Source organism: Balaenoptera ricei, chromosome 10 (genome assembly GCF_028023285.1).
Source record: "Balaenoptera ricei isolate mBalRic1 chromosome 10, mBalRic1.hap2, whole genome shotgun sequence".
Classification (NCBI taxonomy): Eukaryota; Metazoa; Chordata; class Mammalia; order Artiodactyla; family Balaenopteridae; genus Balaenoptera; species Balaenoptera ricei.
The window spans coordinates 96,443,531-96,467,580 of NC_082648.1; the positions used below are offsets into that span (position 1 = coordinate 96,443,531).

At 58.2% G+C, this 24,050-nt stretch overlaps 1 protein-coding gene and 1 pseudogene across 1 annotated transcript; one reads left to right on the forward strand and one right to left on the reverse strand.

Moving 5' to 3' along the window:
• Positions 1-2,268: 2,268 nt before the first annotated feature.
• Positions 2,269-12,614, reverse strand: SOX10 (SRY-box transcription factor 10). The gene is made up of 4 exons (XM_059934850.1): positions 12,452-12,614; positions 11,440-11,951; positions 6,551-6,819; positions 2,269-4,144 (listed from the first exon to the last, which is right to left on the reverse strand). Exons 2-4 carry the CDS (start codon positions 11,871-11,873, stop codon positions 3,441-3,443), a joined length of 1,407 nt encoding a protein of 468 aa, XP_059790833.1. The 5' UTR covers positions 11,874-11,951; positions 12,452-12,614; the 3' UTR covers positions 2,269-3,440.
• On the forward strand, positions 11,872-15,355 carry LOC132373796 (uncharacterized; annotated as a pseudogene).
• Positions 15,356-24,050: the final 8,695 nt, after the last annotated feature.

A 24,050-nucleotide genomic window follows, 5' to 3' on the forward strand; every position in this document is an offset into this window, starting at 1 on the left:
GCTGGCCAGGCCAGGGCATAGTCTCCTCAACCCTCTCCAGATACACCTGTGCCTTCTCTGTTTACATGTGGAGCCACTACTTTACTGAGGCCTGAGCTCATCCAGAATCTCAGGTCTAAGGCACGAGCACAAGCCAGGTCTCCCGACTTCTGTCGGGTTATTTGTTCTTTTGGGCCATTTCCCCTTCTCCCGTATCCCCAGTGACTTTCCAGTGAGCCTCACGAGGTCCTGGAGGTGGTGATTTCATCTTCTTGATGTAGCCCCTCCCACCTGCCCTGCCCGCTCCATGTCCACAATCCCACTGAGCACAGGAGAAGACTGGAAATACTGAACAGACTAGAAATGGACTAATGTCCTGCTTGTCAGTAGAGGGAAAGGGTGGGTTGTAAGAATTAAGAGCACATAAGGTTGGTACTGATTGATCCCTAACAAAATTCTAGAATAGGCTATTGCATATTTGAAAACAATTGGATAATAAAAAGATCCTGGAGCTAGCATAGGGTTTCTAAGAATATCAGCAAGTGAACCAAATTTTCTTTTTTCAGTGGTTACTGGTCTGGTAGGTTGGAAGAATGCCACAGATACAGTGAACCTTGATTTTAACAAGGCATCAGGCAGTCTTTCTGTGCGGCTATGATGGAGAAGCGTGTACTTCAAGGTGATAAAATTAGATTCAGAATTGATTGGACAGTCTTTTCCCTAAGAGTATAGATAATAGAATAGATGGAGAGGTTTTTAGTGGTGTACACAGGGCATGTCCCTCTTCATTCCAACCTTTTTTCATTAGTGACCTGAATGAGGATATTCAAGTTTCAGACATAAAGCTCAGGAGAACTATAAGTTGGATTCAGAATTCTGAAGGATTTAATATAGGTGGGGAAATGGTCAGATGCAACAAGATGAAATCTGTTAAAGATCAATATAAAATCCTGCATTTATCTACAACACAACAACATCAACAAAACACTAGAAAACCTATTGTATACAGATGGTCTGACTTGGCCGCGGGTTTCATCTACAAGAGCAGGGGTTTGTAGTTACCACTCCGCTTCATGGGAGCCAGCGGTTTTGGCGAAGTGGCCTGAAGAGCTTGCATGACATAGCTTCCAGGTGGCAGTCTGGCCACTCGGGAGGACTGGGCTAGTTCTTGGTGCTCTCTACCCCGCCCAAGGTCCTGACTAGGAGGTGAGGGGCTGGAGCCCACAGACAGAAGAAATAGATACAAGATCTGGGGATGCTGGTCTGGAGCCGTGAAAGAAGCATCGCTTCAGATTACAAGCGGAAGTAGGGCAGGTGGAAGAGATGGTTAAGGGCGCAAGCTTTGGAGTCAGCTGGCTTCAAAATCTGCACCAGCACTTCTTAGCACCCACCTCTCAAAGTGTCAGGTCCCCGTCTGGGAAATGGGGATAACGATTGGACCCACTCCCTCATAGGCCTGAAGGATATAAAGCACTTGGCCAGGGAGCACCCAGTACATGGTAGCTATTACTGTTACAATGAGCTGAGTGTAAGGAAGGACTTCCAGCCATTGGAGGTGTCTATCAATGGAGCACGGGGAAGAGGGGAAGAGGTTTCCCCTGTCCCTGAGGTGGAGGAGCTCCTGGCGCCAGAGTGCAGGCTGGAATTCCGCTGAGCAAAGAGCTTTTGGGGAGGAAGCCCTGAAGGATTAGATGGCACGTCTGCCATCCTGGTTTATACTTAGATGGCAGCTGCTATGAGGACTCGGCTAGATCCTGGTGTTGGACAAGTGTGTGTGTGTGTGTGTTATTGGGGGAGGTGGCAAGTGGAGGGTACAGTGAGAGAAGGCCCATCCACCCATCCTAAAGGACGAGGCCTGCTGGCTGCAGACAGCAAGACATCAGGCCTGATCTACCTTTCAAATACTTGTTCCTTGAATTCTTTGCAAGGCCCCCTCTCTGCTGGGCGAGAAAGGGCTGCTTGGAAGGCGCTCTCGCTGAGTTCCAGCTGGGTCAGCAAGTGGCCCACCTGCAATGTGGGCACAGCTGGGCTGGGGACAGAGCTCCCATCTGAGGCCTCAGTTCGGAGCACACACTGACCCCACTGCGATGCCAGTTGTCCTAACCTGCTGCACTGGGAGAGAGGAGACCTTTGGATTGTCTGTTCTTTGCATTCTACCCCTAGCCACTTTCAGAAAGTGTTTGAAAAAGCACAGGTACAGGGATAAGAGACCAAGAGACAGGCCAGGTCAGGCCCACCAAGCAGGTAACTGGAACCTTTAATTTTATTATGTAGAATGCTTAATGCAGAGTTAATAGGGGCTAGAGTACCTAGCAGAGGGGAAGGGGGAGAGGGAGCTACTGAGATAAATAAGAGGGGGGGCAGTAATGAGTTACATGTGGATTGGGGGGCTGCAGAACAGGAAAATAGGGGCAGAACAGAGCTACATACTTTATTCAAATACCATTGGGAGGCAAAGGGCAAAAGGCCAGGGCAGAATGTACATGTCAGGAGTTTAGTGTCTTCAGCCTGCTGCCAGCAACCTGGGTGCTGGGCCCTGGGTCTCCCCCTGGAACCGAGGGTTTGGGCCTGAGCAGCCTATAACTCTGGGAAGCCCTAGGAGTTGGGGCTGACAGAGCAGGGGCCACAGAGCCTGGTGAGGGGAGAGGGAGTTGGTGGGGAGCCAGGAGGAAGGCTCTGTGAATTGTCTCCGAATCCTTTCCTGGGGTCCCTGCCTCATCTCCTGGGATGTGCCTCAAGGTCTGGGAACTTGTAGTGGAGTAGGACCTGGGCCCTCTTTCTCCATTAGACAAAGAATGAGGTTACTGGCATGAAATTGGATCTGGGGGCCTCTGTGCCAATTCCTTCCTGTGTTCAGGAGGGGAGGGGGCACTGAAGGGTTGAGGAGACCTCCCTCTGAGCTCCCACCCCACCCCCTCTCCCTCGAGGCTATTCAGAACTGTCCTCAGCCCCCGAGGGGCAGACGGAGCCTGCTGCAGGCACTGACACAGGTCTCTGGTTGGCCTTGCTCTTAGGCACATGGCACGGGTGGCACGGGTTATGTCAGTCCCCTTATTGCCCACGGAAGAGGAAACATGGGCACAGGAGTGGCAAGGCCTCCAATTCCCATCTGACCCTGGATGCTTCCCCTCCTCCCAGAGGAGGGTGAGCGGGGCCTGCTCAGATCCTGGGATCGAGGGTCATTCCTGGGGGGAAGGTGCAGCCCCTCGTTTTTCAGTCTGGGGCAACAAGCAACCTCCTTCTCCTCTGCCCAGCCGAGTAGCCCAGGGCTGTGCCTGGGCTGGAGTCTGGATAGGACGGGGTGGGGTCATCAAAGGCAGTGGGCCAGACAGAAGGCCTTCCCTCAGCTGTCAGCCTCTGCAGCTGCCTCCACAGCCGCCACCGGGCCTGAGATGGGCGAGGAACAGGGCGCGAGGGCTGGGGGAAGGGGCAGGGCGAGGGTGGTGGTAACAGGGCCTTCTTTAAGGCCGGGACAGTGTCGTATATACTGGCTGCTCCCAGTGTGTGGGGCTGTGGGACTGGGGCCCTGAGGGGCTGGGGTCAGAGATGGCCGTGTAGAGGGGCCGCTGTGAGGGCCCCATGTAGGAGAAGGCCGAGTAGAGGCCAGAGGTCTGGCCTGAATGGCCATAATAGGGTCCTGAGGGCTGATGGTCAGAGTAGTCAAACTGGGGGCGGGAGATGGAGGGGAAGGCAGAGCCATAGTGGGGCAGACTGAGGGAGGTGTAGGCGATCTGCGAGGTGGACGGCTGGTCAGTGTAGTGCGGGGGCCCCTGGGGCCCCGCGGTCTCCGTCTTCACCTGGGCTTTGGCATCCACACCAGGTGGCGAGACCGTGGGCAGAGCCACACCTGGAGGCTTGGAGATCCAGGCAGAGTGTCCACTGGCCACAGCCAGGGCGCTGCCCAGCCCGTAGCCAGCTGCCGAGTAGCTGCCCACATGGCCCGGGTGCCCGTTGGGCGGCAGGTACTGGTCCAACTCAGCCACATCAAAGGTCTCCATGTTGGACATTACCTCGTGGCTGATCTCACCGATGTCCACGTTGCCGAAGTCGATGTGAGGCTTCCCGCCCTCCCCCATGGAGCGCCCATCCCGCTTGGGGTCTGCCTTGCCCGACTGCAGCTCTGTCTTTGGGGTAGTCGGAGGGGTTGGCGGGCCATGGCTCTGGCCTGCGGGGTAGGGAGACAGAGAGAGAGAAAGCAGGAACCGAGGTCAGAGGCTGCAGGATTCTGATGGTTCACTTTCAGACAAGATGCCTCCAGAGGCTGAGGGACTGATCACTGCATGACCTTGTAAGTTTTACATGTCTGGGCAGCCCGAGGTGGCATGTAATTATGTAATGATCTTGGGTTGATCTCCAGTTATTTATGAAATTCCCCAATCTTAGGAATGAGTCCTGTCTCCTACCAAAATAGGACTCCCACATGTCACCCACCTCCTGGAGAGGCCTGCTTCATTTTGAGAAGCCCTTCCCATTGGAAAGTTCTTCCTCACACCAGCTGAAGTTGGCTTCCCTCCCTGCTCCCATTGTTCCTTAACTGTTGAGCCCGATGGGGTCTGGCCTGTAGGTCTGGGCTCGCCTGTTCTCTGTTAAGCACACTCAGCCTCTGCTGGCCGCTCCCTCTGCTGACCTCTCCCGCCCTCATCACTTTTGCTGGCTTGCCTGGGCCTCCTCCAGCCCTGGGCCCTGAACAGCGATGTGTCACCTCCAACCCCCTCCATCCTCCCAAGGCCACCTCAAGTGCCCCTTATTCAAGGAAAGCTTCCCTCTGACCCAGTGCCCCCGACCATGCTCTCAACTCCCATCACACACTGCGCTGTCCCATTGTTCCTCCAGCTTTCTCCCTGCCTGTTCAGGAGAGCAATGAGATAAGTGACCTGCTCTACCCCGTTCCTTTGTCTGTCCATTTGCTCATTCACATATTCATTCAGCAAACACTTAGGGGGCACTGCTAAGTGCCAGGCACTGTGCCAGGCGTAGGGGATACAAACGTAAATCAAATGGGTCCTTGTCTGCACAAGCTCCTAGTCTTGGGGGAGATCCAGGGACCCACACGTGGCTAGAGGGCAGCATCCGAAGTGCTGTGATGAGGGGATGTGTGAAGGGCTCAGGGGACCAGTGCAGGAAGCTGCTCACCCTGCCCTGGGGACGTGGGGAAGGTCTCACTGAGGAGGAGTAGCTGAGCTGTTGAAGGGGAAGAGAAAGCCCAGGCCCACAGTAATATAGTGAGCTGGTTGTTCTGTACAAGGTCCAAGGTCTTCTGGTGGGTCTGTGTCCCTGAAGCTCTGAAGGAGTGTGAGGGCGGAATGGCTGGATTGAGGATCCCATCGGAGAGAGAACATGTTCATGGTCTCAGAAACCAGGCGCTCCTTGAGGGCAGGCCTGTGCCTCCATCAGACCAGAGGCAATGCTGAGTCCTGGGCTGGCCAGAGTGTCTAGACTTTGAGTTTGAATCCTGGCTCTGTCACTTACTGTGTGACCCTGGGCAGACCCCCTATCTTCTCATCAGTTTCCTTATCAGTAAAACAAAGATGATACCAAGCAGCTCAGACATGGCCTCCTTCTGGAAGCTTTCCTTGACCAGAGTCTGGTGGGTAGCTGGGTATTTTTGGAGACCGACTGGGTGGACAGGTCGAAGACTCCTCCCTAGAGGTCATGCCCCCTCATGGGCTTTGTGTGCACTTGTTTCATCCTGTACTTAATTCAGTTGTTTTCATCCCTCTAGAGTGGGCTCCTGAGGCCAGGGACCATGGCTTCTCGTTTGTATGCCTGGTGTCTGCTTCCAGGTCTGGCACAAAGGAGTACTCGGAGCGTGTCTTCTGAAGGCAGAGCTCTGCTCACTGAGACTTGCCAACGTGTCTGACCCCAAGCACGGTGTTCTGTATGCTATGAACACAAGTGAGGCAGCTGTGGTGCCAGCAGAGGCCCCGGAGCCAAACCACCTGGGCTTAGACCTTAGCTGTATGGCAAGTTACTCTCAGTTTTCTGTAGAGTTTTTTCTCTGTAAAATGAGAGTAATTTGCCCCAGCTGAGGTCTAACCCCAGGCAGTGTGACTGCCTCATCACAGTTTAGAGTGATTGAATGTGTGCCTGGCACACAGTAGGTACTCAATTAATGTTAGCTGTTATTATCATTAATGAGAAGGAAACAGGATACCCTGTGTCTGGCTCATCCATGGCACGTGCTCAATGTCACATGCCGTGTCTCCCCCATCAGACTGGGAGGTAGGAAAGAGGCAGTGACCTCCCCTTCATCTGCTCTCCCATTTCTCAAGAATTGTCCTGTCCCACTTTTCTTTGGTGTAACTCCCCCACTGGCCTCCATGGCCTCCTTAACTGGTCTCTTCACCCCAAAGCAGTGCCCCTTCTATCAGTCCTGGTCAGAGCCCTCTTGCCCAGCCGCCTCCCCTGACACCTGAGTCCCCACTGAGCTCCCTCTGGACCCCTGCACCCCAGCTGGGCAACCACCCAGCCCGGCCAGCCCTTCCCAGAGCCTCGGGTCTCAAGCCATCCAGCCTTTGCCTCTCCCCACTGCCCAGCCTCCCCCCACCCAAGCTCCCAGCTCCGTGCTCACCCGAGGGGTGCTCAGGGTTTCCATCTGACATTGGGGAGCCCTCGCCCGGGTGCCGGTGGTCCAGGTGGGCGCTCTTGTAGTGGGCCTGGATGGCAGCAGCACTGCCCTGCTCGGCCTCCCCGCCTGGGCACTCTGACTCTCCCTGGGCCGCCTTCCCGTTCTTCCGCCTCCGCGGCTGGTACTTGTAATCTGGGTGATCCTTCTTGTGCTGCATGCGGAGCCGCTCGGCCTCCTCAATGAAGGGGCGCTTGTCACTCTCGTTCAGCAGCCTGGGGTGGGGTGGTTGGGGGAGGCAGCAGAGGGGGAGACATCATGAGTGTCTGCCCTGGAGGAAATGAGGCCCCGGGACGGGGAGCCCAGCGGGCAGGGGGCTGTGCCGTTTGATTTATGGACTGGAACATGTGAGCCCAAGGCACCACAGCCTCAGAGGGCAGTGATCTCTGCCCCAGATCTCTCGGGGGCTGGAGTCTGAGAGAGGAATCCGCCTGCTGCTCCTGGCAGCCCCTGAGGACGGAGTTAGAATAGAGCTTACGGGAGGCATAGAGCTTCCTTCAGCTCAAGGAAGGGAAAATCTTTCTCATCGTCAAAGCTGTCTGCAAGTGGAGCTGGCTGCCTCGTTAGGGGGTGAGCTCCCTGAGACTGGAGGTGTGCAAACAGAAGCAGCATGGTGAGGGGGAAGAGCCCAGTGCCTGCTACTTACTAGCTGTGTGACCGTGGGCAAGTCACTTCTCTGAGCCTTAGTTTCTTCACCTATAAAACGGGGATGATAATACCTACTTCACCAGGTGTGGGATTGGCCAAGATAATGGCTGTGAAGCGCTGTGCACCAGACCTGGGGATGGGGGACTGGCACCTCGAGAAACAGGTGCGATTCTAATGCTGCTTGTGGGGTGGGTGGACAGGAGGACCTGGCGTGGAACCCCTCAACTCTAGAATCCGGATTTTTGTGAATCCCAGTGTGGTGGGGCCTAGAGGGCAGGATGTGAGTGTCCCTTACTATGTAGGGGCCCCTGCCTCCTGGGGGAGATCAGATCTCCTTGTCCAGGGGGGTGACGGAGGGTAAAGGAAGCTAGACTCTCTTCTGAGACCCTGGACAGGGGCAGACAGACCTTCTCCCCAGTCCAAGCCCAGCCAATGGAAGGCAGCCCCTGAAGACAGTACCCCTGCCCACTTCAGGCAGGGGTACTCCGGCCTCAGGCCAGGGCTGGGGCCAGGGGAGTTCAGGGCTTGGCTGCTCCAGGGTGAGGAGGGCAGGATGGGGTACCTCAAAGAGGGGCTCAGGGGAAAGAACACAGACTCAGACTCCGAGACATAAGGGACTCTGTGGGAGCAGCTCTGTCCTTTGGCCCAAAGGGCCTCTCTCTCCAGCTGCCCGCCCCCGCCCCCCCCCTGCAGTGGGCGCCCTCTTCACCCAGTCAGCAGAAGGCTGAGCCCTCCCTGCCCAGGATGGGAGGGGGTGGTCATACCAGGCACCTCCTAGCGGGCAGCGGCATTCCTCTGCAGCTTAGCCTCCCCTGGCTGCCCTCCCCCTAGGCCACCCGGCCCAGCCCTAGTGCAACTTTCACCAAGGGTCCCTCTAGCTGAGTGATGGGATGGAGACCCCAGACCAAGGCCTCAGGAGTGAGGGAGTGGGATGCAGCATTTTTCACCCCAGCTGTGCCCACCCCCCAACCCCAGCCAGCCCAGGGGAGTAGGTGGGGCAGGCCCAATGGTGTGTGTGTGGTGAGGGGAGAAGAAGCTGCACGTGAGGGCGCCTCAGCCAGCTGTGGCCCCGGCACAGAGGCTCCCAGGATGGCTGGGGACACTGCACTCCCTCTCCCACCCCAAACCTTCCCTGTGCCCTCTGTCCAGCTGGCAACCGGATGTGAATCAGCAAGAAAATGGCAGGGGGCACGGAGCCGGGGCACAGGCCAGAAGAGAGGGAAGATTCCAACACTGTATCCCATTGGCACCTCCCATGCTGGTTCCCAGCAGTACCCTAACCTCGATAGAAATCTAACCCGGGGGCGGGGTGGGGGGATGGCCAGCTTTAGCCCAATGCTAACCTCACCCCCAAACCACCCAGCCGCACCCAGACCTTCAATCTCGGCTCTGTTCAGGCTCTCTCCTGACCCCAAACCCGCCCTGCCCCACCACATAAACCCAATCCCAAACTTAATCTTGACTCCAGTGCCAGCCCTCAGTCACCACAGCTCTAACTACAAACCTCATATTCATCTGCACTTCACTTCATCTCTGGGTCTCCAAGGTCTGGAATAGGGATGGGGAGGGGGTAGGCTGGTTCCCCACCCAAACTGGAGTCCCCATCTGGGGGGCTTCCACGGTGGGGCACTGGCTGCCACTTCACCTGCTCCTGTCAGGGAAGGGACCTGGGGGTCGGGAGAGGCTCCAGCCTGCTGTAATTATTCTCTCCGGGCAGGTCAACCTATATACCCCCAGCACCACGTGAACAACAGCTAACAGTCCTTTCCCAGGCGGGCACCGAAGGTTAGCGTGACTGTCGGCGCTCCCCCAGCCACTTAGAAGCCAGGACCTGGACGCTGGTGTGTCTGACCCCAACCCCCTTCCAGCACCCCACACAGTCTGTATGCATGTCTTTCTCTTCTCAGGTATAGGGCCCCTGATTTCCAGTTCTGCCCAGATAACCATACCGCTTCCTGACAGCCTGGGAGTCATGAGCCTGGGCCGGGGGGAGGATTTCAGGAGGAGCCCCTGGAGAGACTGGCCAGCCCAGTGCATATACAGATGTTTCCTGGGGCCCCCACCCAGGATCTAGGTAGCCCGCCCCCTGTTGGCGTAGCCTTTGATCCTTGCCATTGTCTGGGGTTGGGTCCTGAGTAAGCAGTGCCTGCTTTCCTGATTGCCCCACCCCAGGTTGGCCCCTGGGGGGCATCCTGGGCCCCTGTGTGCACAGCTTGGGTGGCGGCCAGGAACAAATCCTTCTGAGGGAGCCCATGCCTGGAGTTCTGGGCTAAGGGAACAGGGACAGACAGGGACAATGGAGGGTCCAATTTTAAATCCTTGGCAATGGCATGGGGGAGAAGCAGGGTGTCCATCCTCACTTTGATGCCCTCACTGGGCCCACACTGTGGTCTGCTCGTGGTCCCCAGGGCCTATTTTGTCTGCCTGTCTCCCTCCTGGTTGTCTGTCTCTCACTTGCTCTTCTCTGTCCCATGGCACCAAGGGTACTGGCCTCGCTGAGCCCTGCCACAGTGTGGGTGGACCTTGGGCAGAGGAGCTAGCTTTGACTTCTGCTCCTGGGCAGGGTTAGACCCTCTGAGTCCACGCAGCAGGTTGGCCACTGAGCCCAGCACCTCCTGGGGTGAGCAGAGCGCTGAGAGCGGGAGGGGCAGGAGCACCAGGCCTTTAGCAAACACATGGCCAAGGACGGGGCCAGGGGGCTGGATGGGAATTCCTCTGGGTCTCTTGGGGGCCCTCCTGCTCCTTCCACCACCTTAAGCCTTTGGCCTTCTAGGCCAGTCTCCACTGTGCTGGGGCCGGCAAGGGGAGGGCAGCAGCAGGAGGGTGGCAGGCTCCTCTGACAAAACCCAAACTTTCTGCAACTCAGATGCTCCTCACTCCTGCTCTCCTCTGCCCTCACCCTCACAACCTCCTGACCATGTCTTAGAGTGGAGGCGTGACCCACTTCTGTCACCAAGGATGGTGTGTGGGAAGACCACTGGACGGAGAGTCAGGAGACCTCGGTTCTGGCCCTGGCTCTGCCACAAGCTGTTACGTGGCCTTGGTGGTCCCTTTGCCTCTCTGGGCCTATCTCTTGGGCAGTCCAGTGGGGAATCAGGTAACCTCTGCAGACGCGCATCTTCTGGAGCCCTTGCTCTCATTCTGAGCTGCCCAGGACTTCTTGGGGCGTGGGGTTGCCCTGGTCAACAACATATCCCCAAGGGGCCAGCCTAAGCCCCAGACCTGAGGTGAGGCCGACTTCCTCCTCGAGGGATGTTTTCCCCAGAGGTTTGGGCTGCTTCCAGAGAACCTGGGACTCTGAGGGACCCTGGGTAGGCAAGGCACCAACGTTTCCTCCTGGCCAGGGCTCTCAGGTCTAGGGCTGGAGTGGTAGGAGGTTACTCACTGCTGGGTGGGGCCCTGGAAAAGAAGATGGCGCCTGGACTGGGAGAGGGAGGGAGGGGAAGAGACGGGCCTGGCAGCTCTGGGGCCGGGTGGGAGGGGGAGGCTTCTTTGCATGTGTCCCTGTCCCTGGGGGAAGAAGAAGCCCCTGGCCTGAAGGAGGGGTGGTCAGAAGGGCACAGAGAAGGCAGCTGGGGTAGGACAAGATCCTGCAGTGGCCGATTTGTCCTCAGCAGTTCTCCATCCCTCACCCTTTCAAAGACCTGGATCTGAATTCCTTGTCTGCCCCCCCGCCCCCCATCTCACTTCCCCAGCCTTCCACCTGGCTGCCTCAGTTTCCCTGCCTCTCCAGCCTGGCCTTCAGTTCTTTCCCAAGCGTTTCCCTCGAATCCCCCTGACCGGTGGCAGTGGCACCCTTGAGTGGCTTGCCTGTAGGAAAGGGGTTAGTGGAGCCCTGTGGTGTGGAGTCCTCCACCAGCCTTCCCTCCCTTCCGCCTTCACTCTCGCCCCAAGAAACCCAGGCCCGAGCGCCTGCCACCGACAGAATTCCAACCGCGAGGGGGCGCCTTCCAGCCCACTGCCCCGGCTGGGGAGCCGGGCCTAGGCCGCTGGAGATCCGAGCAAGCGCAACCACAAAGGGGTACTGGGGGAAGGGCGGGTCCGATGCACCCAGCTGGCCTTCCAGTCCCACCATCAAGGCGGTGGCTGCCCCAGGAGAAAGGCTCAGGCAGTGCCCGTCTAGCCCGAATCCACCCGCAGGTAGAGGGCCCGCGGGAGCTCCCCGGAGGCGGGTCGGGGGCGCTCACCTCCAGAGCTTGCCCAGCGTCTTGCTGAGCTCGGCGTTATGCAGGTGCGGGTACTGGTCCGCCAGCTTCCTGCGCGCTGCCTGCGCCCACACCATGAAGGCGTTCATGGGCCGCTTGACGTGCGGTTTGCTCTTGCTGGCGCCGTTGACGCGCACGGGCATGGGCACCAGCGTCCAGTCGTAGCCGCTGAGCACCTGGCTGACTGCCTCGCGGATGCACACGGGGAACTTGTCATCGTCCGCCTCGCCGTCCTGCTGCTCCTTCTTGACCTTGCCCAGCTCGCCGGGCCCCGGGCTGGCTCGCAGGCCCGATCCGCCGCCTCCACCGCCGCCGTCGGGCCCCAGAGAGGGCGCGCTCCCCGGGGACAGGCAGCGCGGCTCCTCGGAGCCCACGGGGCTCAGCTCCACCTCGGACAGGTCCTGCTCCTCCGCCATGTCGCCCCCGGCCGCCGCCGCCTCGGCCGCCTCCCCGGGGCCCGCCGCCGAGGTCCTCGCGAAGAGTCCGACGCCCACCTGGACGGGAAGGCGGGTGCGATGGGAGCCGTGCGCGCAGCCCCGACGGCGGCGCGGCGCGGGACGCGACGCAGGCACAGCCCCGAGGTGGCGTCTGCCCGGCTCCCCCTAAACCCACCGCAAACCCTGGGCCCCGCGCACATGCCAGACCCTGGCTCGGCCTCCTAGCTCCCGCCTCCGTGTCTTCCCGTCACCTGGTCCCAACCGTCTCTTGGTGTGGGTGGGTTTGGGTTTTTTTTTTTTTTAAAACCTCCTCTTGGGTGGAGGTTTGTTGATGGAAAGGAAGAAAAACGGACTCTTTATTCTGCTCTAATCCTGGCTCCTGGAATTTCCCACCTTTTCTCTCACCTTTCCTTCTTCCCTTGCGCCTGCCCCCGACGGTGCCTAGAGGAGCTGCGTGGGGGGCAGATGCGGGTGTCAGCCTCTCGCCACCCCACGCCCCACCGCAGGGTCCCAGGCCTGGGCCCCGGAAGGGAGGAGCGGGCTGCGCACTCACTCACCTCGGACCTCTCCTCCAGTCTGGGGCTCGTCCTTAGGAAGTGGAAAACCGTGTCCCAAGGTGTGCGGTCCAGCTCGGGGCTGGGTGGGGGACGCTGGTGGGCTGGGAGGGAGGGGCTGGGGGCCCTGAGCTTCAGGCCACGGCCTTGTCAGGACGGAGCCTGAATCCTCACCACCAACCACCCTGGCCGGACAGCCTGAGACTGACTGAGCGCTGAGCTGCTGCCGAGGGCTGGGGAAGGAAGGAGGGGGAGAGGGGGAGGGGGAGGGGAGGGAGGGAAGGGCAGAAGGTGGAGCCTCCAGCGCTTTCCTTCATCCCCAACACTCAGGGCTCCTCCGCCAGGCCCCCCCCAACTCCCGCTCCCTGCGCTGCTGCCCCAGGCCCATCCTGGGAGGTGTAGGAGTGGGGTGGTCAGGCCAGGAAAGCCAATGGATGCAGGTGGGCAGGGTCACAACCTGTAGCTTGAAGGAAAATTGGGCTCAGCTGGGACCCCCCCACCTCTGCCTCAGGTGGACGGATGGGCAGTTGGCAGAGGACTGGGGAGGAATGAGGAGAAGGCAGGTGAAGCCTCTGTCACATGTGGGGCCTCTGGCCTGTGTCGCTTCACTTAAGACCTCTCATTGAGTGCCAGCCTGTCTCACCCCACCTCCTGCCCGCACCCGGGCTGCCCTCTCTTTCTCACCTTAAACAGCAAGAGAGGAAGATCGCAGGTCCATACCTGGTGGGGCCGGGAGAAGCTGCACACCCCCTGCCCAGTGCAGATGCCCCAGCTTGACCCCTGGTCCCCTCTCACTGGACACCCAGCACCGCAAGGGCTGGGCTGGCTCAAGATAGAGAGACAGGACTAACATGTGCAGGAGGCTGGCCGTCAGCTGGGCTGGGGTCCTCTTCCAGTAGGTCTGGAAGGCTTCTGGGGCCCCACTTCCTGGCACCCAACTCCCTCCACCCTGGTAGGGTGAGTCCCAATCCTGGTTATCATGTCTCCCCCTCCCCACCCTGAGAAAGAGTGGGGAGTTGCCCTGCCTCTCTCCTCACTTCTCCCCTCAGTCCCCTCCCCAGCAGGGTGACCTCTCCATTTTTCTGTCCTGCTCATCACCTAAGGCTTTCCCAGGCCTCTCCTCCAAAGATCGCAGCCCCTCTCTCTTCTCAAAAGGTGGGTGCTGAGGCAGAGGTGAGGGTGTGTGTGGAGGACAGATGGAGCCTGGGCCGCACTGGCGACCATGGATGGTTCTGAGCTCCTCAGCAGCTGGGCGAGGCCCCAGGGCCACCCCAAGGGAGTCCTGTCTGGAGTGGGGCTGGGAAGGGGGTCTAGGCAAGGCCTCATGCTTGGGAAAGGCCAAGGGGGTGGAGGGGGTGGGTAGTGGGACACAATGAGGTAGTCACACGAGGCGAAGGCATGTTGGGGGTGGGAGGAGCGGACACTGGAACACACACACACACACACACATACACACACACACACACACTCGCACACACACAACCAGCCAGACAATCGGGCCAGTGTGTCTGGGCCCTCGGAGCCCAGTGAATTAGGAGTTTGATAAGGGTTTTCTCTTTCTGTCGCTCGCCGGCCTTGGACAATCTCCCCCCAGTTTTCCTCGACGCCACCCCCGGCGCTGCCAACCCTCCTCCCCCCCGTTCCCCCCCCCCCACCCCCCGCCTCCCTTCTCTTCCCTGTGCCCAGACTCTTGTTCGGGGCCTTGAAACAGTGAGCTGTCTTTGTTCGAAATACAGGTGAACGGCAATCATGTGATTAACACACACACACATAAAAAGCTTTTTAACAGCGCCCGCCTGGCCTCAGAACCGCCCAGAGAGGAGCCGCCCTGGATGGACAGAGGGACAGAGGGACGAGCCTCCAGCCGGTCGTGTCTGGCTACCCTCAGCAGTCTCCGACACCCGCTGCTGCCCGCCTGCCTGGCATCTCTCGATCCCGGTGGGTCCCCGCTCATCCTTCCACCCCTGGGTTCCTCCTCTCGAGGAGGTGTGGTGCCTGTGGCGTCTGTGACTTGGCCTGAGACCCCCTGGGGCAGGGAGAGGCGGCTGTGGAGGGTAGGAAGCCAGGTGTGGGGTCCCACAGCTCCCCTTTCGACTCCCCGCCTCCTCCCCTACCCTCCTTGGCCCAGCTGTGCCAGGATGGGGGTGGGGGTGGCAGTGGGTGCTCTGGGTCTGCAGAAAAGCCACACTGGACAGAAGGGGCCTCTCTCTTCCCTTCCCTCTGTCTGTCTCTCTCTGTCCCTCTCTTCCTGTTTCCACAGTGCTGTGTGGGCTCTCTGCTGAGAGGTGCTGGATGAGGCAGGTGGGCCTGCAGGGGGTCAGGGGTACAGTGCCGTGAGATACCCAAGGCTGTGCGTGGGTGGGGTACCCCGTGCTGTGAACACACTGCCCACCACGCGGGCAACTCTGATCCCCTCCATCTGTTGCAGGCCCCTGGGGCCCAGCTCTCTCCAGCAGGGGAGGGTGAAGGATCCATATTCATCCCTGGAGAGCAGGGAGTTTGGAGAGGGGCAGGGCTCCTGGATGAGGACACCGGCGCCTCCGCCCTTGACAGAACAACCTGCTGGCCAGCGCCCGCTTCTGCTCCCTTCCCTGCTCGGGCTGGGAGGGGTCCTTTTCCCCCTCATTCCTGACCCTTCCCCAAGGATGCTGGTGACCCCCTTGCCACACCCCGAATCCCACCTGCCCATTCCGGGTGAGGTGTGGTGCCTGGTGGACTCTCTGGCCTGTTTTCTCTCCCCAGCAAGGAGGGCCCAGCATGAGAGTAGAATGGTGAGGTTCAGGCTTCCTCCCCTGGGCAGAGGCCTTTCAGGAGTATCAGGGTTTTTCTGCAATCCAACCTGGGCTCTGTGAAGCTGGTCCCAGATTTACTCCTCAGATGGGCCCCTGAGAGGAGGAGAGCAAATGAAATTCTGTCAATCAAACGTAAAGCCCAAAGCCCGCTGATGCCCCTGCCTGGCGGAGCTGCTTCGGGTTTGCCGTGACCCTTAACCCCTTAGCTCCCCGAGTCCTCTTCTTGGGGCACTGGTCCTGCTTTGTGGAAGGCCCACCCTTGGCTCCCCGTCCTGGGTCCCAGTCGCTCATCTGTCCCCTGGGGTGATGATCATCTCGCCTGGCCTGTCTCTCAGAACACCCCAAGATGAGATGGGGAAATCTCCTGTTCAGCCGAGCCAGGGCCGAGCAGGGAAGGCACTTTACCACCTCTAGGCACAGTGGGGGTGAGACCTGCGTGGGCCAGGCTGTCCTCTCACTCGTTCCTCAGGCCTGGGCCCAGCTCCCCGTTTCTGACCAGCTCCCAGCAATCGCCTTGAGTACCGCTTCTAAATCTCGCTCCACGTTAGGGTCACTGTGGAGCCTTAAAGAAACACTGAAGCCTGGACCCCCTGCAGCCTGGCTAATTCTGAATTTCTGGGCATGGGGTCCAGACATGTTTCCTTTCTGAAGCTCTCTGGGAGGCCTTGCTTTCCCTCACTGGGGTCTCTGGAACCCCGAGGCGGCGGTGACCCTCTGCAGGACCCAAAATCTCCAGGGAGAGGGGAGGGTGCTGGGCTCTGGACCCCAGAGCTGGAGGCCAGAACTGCAGTGACCCTGGGGAATTGTGGGGTGTGGCAGGGGAGGGGCTGTGCATTGGAAAGGGGGAGGGCTGAGGGGCACAGGTCAGGGTCAAGGGTACAATACTGACTGAGACAAAAGCTTAGCCTGGGTGGGTGTATGGTCGGGGGGTGGTGGGAGCTCCCCCGCCTCTGGACAGGTGTGTTCTTCTGGGTTCGGGTGCAGTGGAAAGAGCACTGGTCTTGGAGTCAGGAAATCCTGCCACTAGTATCCATATGACCTTGGGTGGATTATGCAGTTAACCTCTCAGGACTTGGTTTTTGCATGTATAAAATGTTGATGATTTTATATATCACCGTCTCCCAAGTGGATGGGAGAATTAAATAAGAATACACAGGGAATTCCCTGGTGGTCCAGTGGTTAGGACTTGGCGCTTTCACTGCTGGGGCCTGGCTTTGATCCCTGTTCTGGGAACTAAGATCCCACAAGCCATGCGGCGAGGCGAAATTAAAAAAAAAAAAAAAAAAAGAACACACACACATACACATTTGGTGTGGAGTAAGTGCTCAATAAATGGTAGTTAGAAAAAGTAGTTTAGGGACTGAGAGGTGGGGAATGCTGACTTCAGTTCAAGTGCACAGGTGTTGTAATCTGCCTGTTGAATCCCAGCATCAGACCAGGGCGGTGTGTGGTAACCTCCTCATGGGTAGGCCTCTCCTGCTGTGCCCCTCAACAGCGAAGGCCCACACTTCCACAGCCCCACTGTGGGCCGGCCCAGATCCGGGCCCCTCTGTCCCTGGAGTCTCAACAACTCTCTGAGTAGGTGCTGTCATTATTCTCCTTCTAGGAAGGAAACTGAGGCACAGAGACGTTCAGCGATGAGCCCGAGCTCACCCAGCTAATGACGGGAGGGCGCGGCCTGGTGCCCGCAGTTTCCCTCGCAGCCCAGCCTCTGATCACGCTGCTCTACTGCCTCTGGACCCCAGGCACAGCCTCCCCGCCGCCCCCCAGGCCTTTGCACTTGCTCTGCGTTTCCCCTCCCCCTCGTCACTGCTTGCAGCCCAGCTCAGAGGCCCTCTCTTCGGGGATGCACTCCCGGACATGCCCTGGTTGGAATTCTTTTCCTGTATTACTTTCCCGTGGAGGAGAGGATGATGGCTTCGTAGTTGCCTCACCTCCTCACTGCACAGCCCGGCGTCCAGGCCGGTCTCCGCTTCCTCCCGGGAGCTCCCCCGAGGGCAGGGCCATGCCTTCCTCTTGGTCTTGGCCTCTCGAGGCCCCAGCACAACCTCAGGGAGTCTTCCCTGAGTGGAGTTGCCATCAGAGTTCCAAGGGGAGAAAGATCAGGAAGGCTGGGGTGGGCAGGAGTGGCTTCCTGGAGGTGGAGAGCCTGAGTGCTGGTGGTGGGGGGAGGAGGAGGGGGGAGGACAGCATTCCAGGCCTGTCCCGACAAACGCTCTCGCCCGTCCCTGTTTCTGGTCCAAGCTGAGGGTTGAGGACCTGCGCCAGGAAGGCAGCTCCTGGGGCCTGTGTCTTCCTTCCCCTCCCAACCGCACCCACTCCGGGAACAAGGAAGCCGGGGCCAGTGCCCAGCGCTGCCTCAGGGCAGTTGGCCTCTGCCCTCTTCTTAGAAGCCCTGAGCGGAGACTGCTCGTTCCTGTCATCTGAACCCAGCTGCCGGAAAGCCCTTCCTGGTGTCTCCCCAAACCTCTCACGCTGCAGTGAACTTTTGTGAATGTACCCTCTGTGCAGGGCACTGGGCCAGGAGCTGGGGTAGGGAGGTGGTGGAGGCCAGACCTTGCTTTGAGGAGCTCAGAGTTTGATGAGAGAGACCTGCATGGAAACCTGGAACCCTGGCACGGCCGAGGTCCTCCATGGCCAAACGGGGGTGAGGGAGGTCAAGTCCCAGCTGGGCTGTGGGGGTCCTGTGTTGCCTCTGTCGCCTTCTTCCCTCTCTAGGCCTCAGTTTCCCAATCTATAAAATGAGAGGCAGGCTAGGTTATCTCAGAGGGTATTTCCAGATTCAATAGCCCTTGAATTTTATTTCAAAACAAGAGGCCAGTGCCTGACCCAGTGTTTCCAAGGTGCTGCCTCAGGGCCCTTGGTGTTCCTTAGACATTGATCAGCATCTCTTGAAGAGACAGTTTTGTGGTCTAGTAAGTTTGGGAAATACTGCTTTCCACTTTTTCTTTTTAAAGATGCAGGGCCTTTGAGGGTGTTAAAAGTTCTAACTGCTGCAGTTAAGAAATGGATCTTTCTTTGTTTAATTTAGTTATTTTTGGCTGTGTCGGATCTTCGTTGCTGAGTGTGGGTTTTCTCTAGTTGCGGCGAGCAGGGGCTACTCTTCGTTGCGGTGCGCAGGCTTCTTATCGTGATGGCTTCTCTTGTTGTGGCGCATGGGCTTAGTTGCTCCGCGGCACGTGGGATCTTCCCGAACCCGTGTCCCCTGCATTGGCAGGCGGATCCTTAGCCACTGCACCACCAGAGAAGCCCCAAGAAATGGATCTTTGTTTAAAATACTTACCCCAACTCCTCTTCCTCCTCATCCTTCTTCTCCTAACAACACCTTTCCTCTGACTCTGGTCCTTTTCTCTCCTCCTTCCTTTCTCCTAAGAGTCAAGAAGAAGGTGCGGTGCTCCCGTGAGGAGCCTGGGTGTCCCTTAGGGCGTGGTCCTCAATTCCTCACTCCCCTCAGTGCCAGCACAGAGCTCCACCACCCCCATGCCCCCTTTACCCCCGCCCTTGACTGAAACTGCAGCCACGTCTACTCTCCCCACCACCCTGTGTGGCCCGAACCCCGCAGGCCAAGCCCTGCCCACAGGACGCCTTGCCTGTTGGCCGAGGCATGGAGCCTCCCCTGTGTCCTGACTCCGTCACCTTTCCAGCAGGACATTGTGCCTGCGGGCGTGTGGGTCTGTGAGCGGAGTCTTTCTCACCTTCCTCCACGGTGCCTGGTGCACAGAAGGTGCACCGTGATGCAAATGAACGAATGACTTGCAGGTCGATGGACATACACAGGCAGCGAGGTGTGGTGCTCTTGAGTCAGGCAGCTCAGGGTTTGAATCCTGGCAGCCCCACTCACTAGCTGTGTGTCCTTGGCAAATGCCTTAATGTCTCTGAATCTCAGTTTCCTTCCAAGTCAGGGTGAGGATTAAACCAGATAACGTGTGTAAACACTTAGGACAGTGCCTGGCACATTCTGGGGCTCAGTAAGTGGCAGCTATTGTTATTAGCATCTCGGGGATCTGCCTCAAAGGGTGGCTGTCGGTTGACCTTGGGTTTGATAGAAGTCACTGCTTCTTGTCCCGTCCAAGTGCTGCTATTAGATGTTCTCCCATCGGCAGGTTCATCATCCCACTAAACAAAAGCAGAAAGGGAAGTGATTGGCTGAGATCACATGACTGTTTGGTCTTGGAACTTGACCTCTCTGCCAGGACTTTTTGCCCCAGGTTTCCTGAAGACCCACCCTCTGCTGTCTGTGAGGTAATAAAGAGAGGCGAGCGCTCAGCTTGTGTTCAGGGAGCTTGTGGACGAGCTGGGAGTTGGTTCATTCATTCGGACTTTCCCACACACCTATTAGGCAGACTTGAGTGAGGATGAAGAGAGTGGTGATGGTGGAGGAAAGAAAGGATGGGGGAGGAGGGATGAGGGTGGCCTTTATCAGATGGGACCCTTGGTGTTGTCCCTGGAGGGGGCTGCTGCTCTGAGCAACAGCGGGGCAGCTTGTGGGGAGGGGCTTATCCACGTTTCCCAGTTTAGGGGGTGACTGGAAAAACCCGAGTCTTCCCATTCTGGATTCCCTGTCCTTTCTCTCTGTCATCCAGGGCATTGCCCAGGGCCAGGCTGTGGATGCCGAATGGCAGGGGACTGGGCTGGGTGTAAATGGAGCCAAGGACGCCCATTTGAAGTTGGTGCTGTGAGTGCATCCCTGCTCTCGCAAGGTTACCTCTGTTCCCTGAAAGTGGAAATGGGTGACCCAGTGGGATTTTAGTGTTTGTGTGAGCTTGAAGGACAGCCTCCCCACAATGAGATTACTTTATCCTTCATCGGTGTCACTTTATAATATATATATTATATATATAAAAATATAATTTTTTCACTTTATAATGAAAAAAGGAGCTGAGTGACGATAAGCCTGAGACCCAGAGCCAGAGAGACCAGGGTTCAAATCCAGTCCTTGCCCCGCTAACCAGCAGTGGGCTCGCGCCAGTCCTGTAATCTTCCTGTGCCTCAACTTGCTCATCTGTAAAATGAGGATAACGCTACCTGCCTCATGGGAATGCAAAGGTGAAAGAAACAAGGAAAGGCAGGTGCTTAGCACAGTGCCTGGGACAAAAGGCAGGCCTTTTGGTCATTGCCTTCTCTACCCATCTCAACTGCTGGCTGATGCCCAGCATTTTCCAGGTCGTGTCAGGTAAAATAATGCCGTGGATATAATGCACCCAGGAAAATCTCTTCCTTTTCTAGGGGCGAGAGTTGTACTTACTGCAATAAGAGCACAGGACTTGGCACAGCCCTGGGGGTGCTTTGATTCAAACAGAATGTGTAATATATCCTTGAGGCTGCCAGGCACGGGGATTTTGTATCCAGGTGGCAGGTTGAGAAGTCAGAGTTTGAAGATCTCCTGTTTGGGGCTAGAACCCTGAGCGGAAGTCTCCGTGCCTCAGCGTCGGCAGGTGCAGTGGGAGGAGCTGCTCCCGACTCTGCCAAGGTCTCCACTCTTGCTGTGTGACGTTGGGCAGGTCAGCCACACTCTCTGGGGTCTCTCATTCCTTCATCTGTACAATGCAGGAGTTGGCCTCTGAGATATCTGGGGGCGCTTTCAGACTTACTGTCAGGGGTTTTGGGGTTCTATAGGAAAATGCTAGTATCTGGTTTTGTCTCCCTGAGGCAGCTGCTAAGGTCTGGGCATGTGAGCATATAGCAGGTGCTCAGTGAGTGCTAGTTGAATCTCATTGACCAGGGAGAGAACCCACTGACAGCCCTGCCCCACGTCTCCTCTCCCCAGAGAGCCTGTCCGCTGGCCTGCGTCACAGCACCCTGTTAGCCCTTTGCGGACGGGACCCTCGGTTCACTCTCCATGGTCAGCCATTCACCCATGTGTTCTAATGCACATAGATGCCGCAGACACACATGCATGTAGGGGAATAAAGCCTCAGATTGCAGATGGATCAAATAAATGTTTCCTTCTCATGGCTCCTAGGATCAAAATCCCAAATCTTTAGCCTGGTCTGGCATGACCTGGCCCCATTCTCACCCCCGGACTCCAGCCAGAGTGGCCATCCTCCACCTCCCTAAACTTAGGCCTCTGAGCCCCCATGAATGCTCTCCCTCCGCTGAATGCGCTTCCACTGTCACCTCGTTGGCTTCTCCTTTGGGCTCAGCCTAACGGTCTGCAGAGTCACCTCCCCAATCCTCCAGTGTCAGTTATTCTTTCTGGCAGCCCCCTGGCCTTTTCCTTTACAGCACTCACTGCAACTTATGATTATATATTTATTGTGAGATTAGTTCTTCTTCTTTTTTTTTTGGTCTGTGCTACGGCTTACGGGATTTTAGTTCCCTGGCCAGGGATCAAACCTGGGCCCTCGGCAGTGAGAGCGCAGAGTCCTAACCACTGGACCTCCAGGGAATTCCCGAGATTATTTATTCATTGTCTCTCCTCCCACAAGGATGTCAGCTTCATGAACCCCTGGTGATCAGCTGAGTGCCTGGCACACCAGAGGTGCCCAGTAAATGAATGAATGAATGAATGAGTGAACAAACATAGCCTCATGGGGAGGATGGGTGGGGGGAGGGCTGGAGAGGTGACGAGAGGAGAGGGGCTGAGGGCCAGGGCAGGAGACTTGTCCAGGGTCTCTCATGTGATGGAGGCAAGTGTCTTGATTCCCGGTCCAGTGCTCTTCCTCCTTCTGGAACGCGGGGCGCCTGGAGGGTCAGGCTGGGTTTAGTGGGACACCAAGCCCCTGAGGACGTAGGGAAGGGGAGGAGGGGATGGGGCATCTGAGCCAGTTCCCCAGCCAGCTCCACCCCTTCCCCCAGCAGGCAGGAAGGACAGGGCAGATCTGTCAGCTTCAGACACCACCGCCCCGGGGGACCCAGCCCTGAGCCCAAGGAGGCTGAGGGAAAGAGCGGAGGGTGTGTGTGTGGGGGACTGGGGGACAGGAAGCACCCGGGTCTTCTCCCCCTCCCTCCTGCCCCACCCTCCACCCCCATCTCTGGCTAGAGCTGGCAGCCCCAGGCCTTGGCACTAGGGGGACGGGGGCAGGGAAATGGGGGATAGAAATCCCATTCTGGCCCAATGCCTTCCTCTCCCCCATTTGATTTCTGGGTCTCAGGATGGCGACTGCCCTGGCTACCCCTGGAGAGTTGGATCCAGAACCTTGAGGCTAGAGGGACAGAGGGAAAGGGAGAGGGCACTGCCCACTTAAGCCCTTCCTGTGTGCCTGGCACTGTGCGGACCACCCTGTGACCCCGGGCTGGGACCTGGGAGGCCTCACTGTGAGGCCCGGCTCTGCAGGGAACTGTGGTGTGACCTTGGGTGGGGCACAGCCCCGCTCTGGCCACCAGCATCCTCCTCATCTGTCAGTGAGGTCCAAACCTGGCGTCGCTGCAAGCTCACTGGAGAGCTTGTTGTAAATACTGATTCCTAGGTCTTATTCCAAGTCGTAGATTTGGGTGGGATTTCTTTTTGAAAGTTCCACTGTGATTATGCAGCAGCTGGTGGGGGAACTACTGGAAGAGATGGTCTCTAAGGCCCCCATCCTCAGCCTCAAGTCTCCAGCCTCTTGGGCAGGCCGCCCCTCTGGACTTCCGTGGTGCCCTCCTGCCTGCTGTGTCCTGAGAGGCTCGGCTCGGGCCCTCCAAAGCCAATGGCCGAGTCCTCCTGCGTGGCGCTGGAGCGCTGTGGGTGTGCAGGCTGCAGGGGCCCATGGGGGCTGTGTGGACCTGCTGGAAACGCAGAGGGGCCTGGGAGGGGCCTGAGCAGCAGCCAGGGCTGCCCCCACTTCGTCCGCCCCTCTCCTTCCTCCTGACCTTCGCTTTCTCCCTTTTCCTCTTCTGTCACCGCCTCTTGTCCACGGCCTTGTTTTTCTCTCTGCCTTGACTTCCTTCTCTCTCTCCATCACTTCCACTTTTCTTCTTTATGTCCGCAGCCCGCCCCCTCTGGGAAGCTCCGTCATTTTGACCCTGCAGTTGGTGGTTCTGTCTTGGTGTCCTTCCCTTTCCGGCCCTCTCTGCCCCTGGCTGGAGTTGTCTCTGTCCTCACGCTCTCTCTCCAGCCCCTGGGTCTGCTCTCAGAATCTCATCTTTCTGTCTGTCTCTACCTCTCTGTTTCTCTCTATATCTCTGTCTCACGCCCCTTCCATCCCTCACCTGCCCTATCGCTGTCTACCGGGAAGTCTGGGGAGGCTGCCAGGGAGCGGAGGGCCCTGGGAAAATGGGAGAGGTGGGGAGAGGCGACTTAGAGAGACCGAGATTTGTGCGAACGAACGCTGCAGAGCAGCTCTCGGCGCCGAGGGTGCTGAGCTTCCTGTCCCGACCTTCAGGGTCCTCCCCGCCTGGCTCCAGCCCACCTCTCCAGCTTGCTTCACCCCAGGCCACCTTGCCCGGTCCGCTGCCATGCCCTGGTCCCCCTGTTGCTCCCTCGGGCCTGTGCCGGCACCCCGTCTCCCTCTTTCTATTTCCAGCATCACTGCCGCTGCCTCTGAGGCCTTCCCTCCGCCCCACCCCTACCCCCTGCCCCGTGCTCCCACGGCTCTGAGTCTGGGTTGGGGACAGGCAGGAGATGAGGCCGGAGGATGAGTTCAAGCCTCCCTGGGACGCTCCTCATTGAGTCAGACCCAAGGATCTGTACCTTATTCTGGGGCAAGAGGCAAAGGTTGCAGATATTGGTGGCAGAGCAGGTCTTTGGGTTCCCTTTGTGCATGAGTTTTCCAGCGCCCAGAGAGCCAAGATGATTTGCTCAAGATCGCACAGCAGGCCTGCAGGACTTGGACAGCAGCAGGGGGAGAGTGGAACGTGGAAATGGAGGGGAGATGGGGAAGGAGACAGCG

What these genes read in the sequence shown, in the direction of transcription:
- SOX10 (XM_059934850.1), bottom strand. Translation starts at nt 11,873, where the DNA reads ATGGCGGAGGAGCAGGACCTGTCCGAGGTGGAGCTGAGCCCCGTGGGC. An exon ending in ACGCTGGGCAAGCTCTGGAG is followed by an intron (nt 6,820 to 11,439) that starts GTGAGCGCCCCC and finishes ACCCCACCCCAG; the next exon opens with GCTGCTGAACGAGAGTGACA. An exon ending in AAACCCTGAGCACCCCTCGG is followed by an intron (nt 4,145 to 6,550) that starts GTGAGCACGGAG and finishes CCTACCCCGCAG; the next exon opens with GCCAGAGCCATGGCCCGCCA.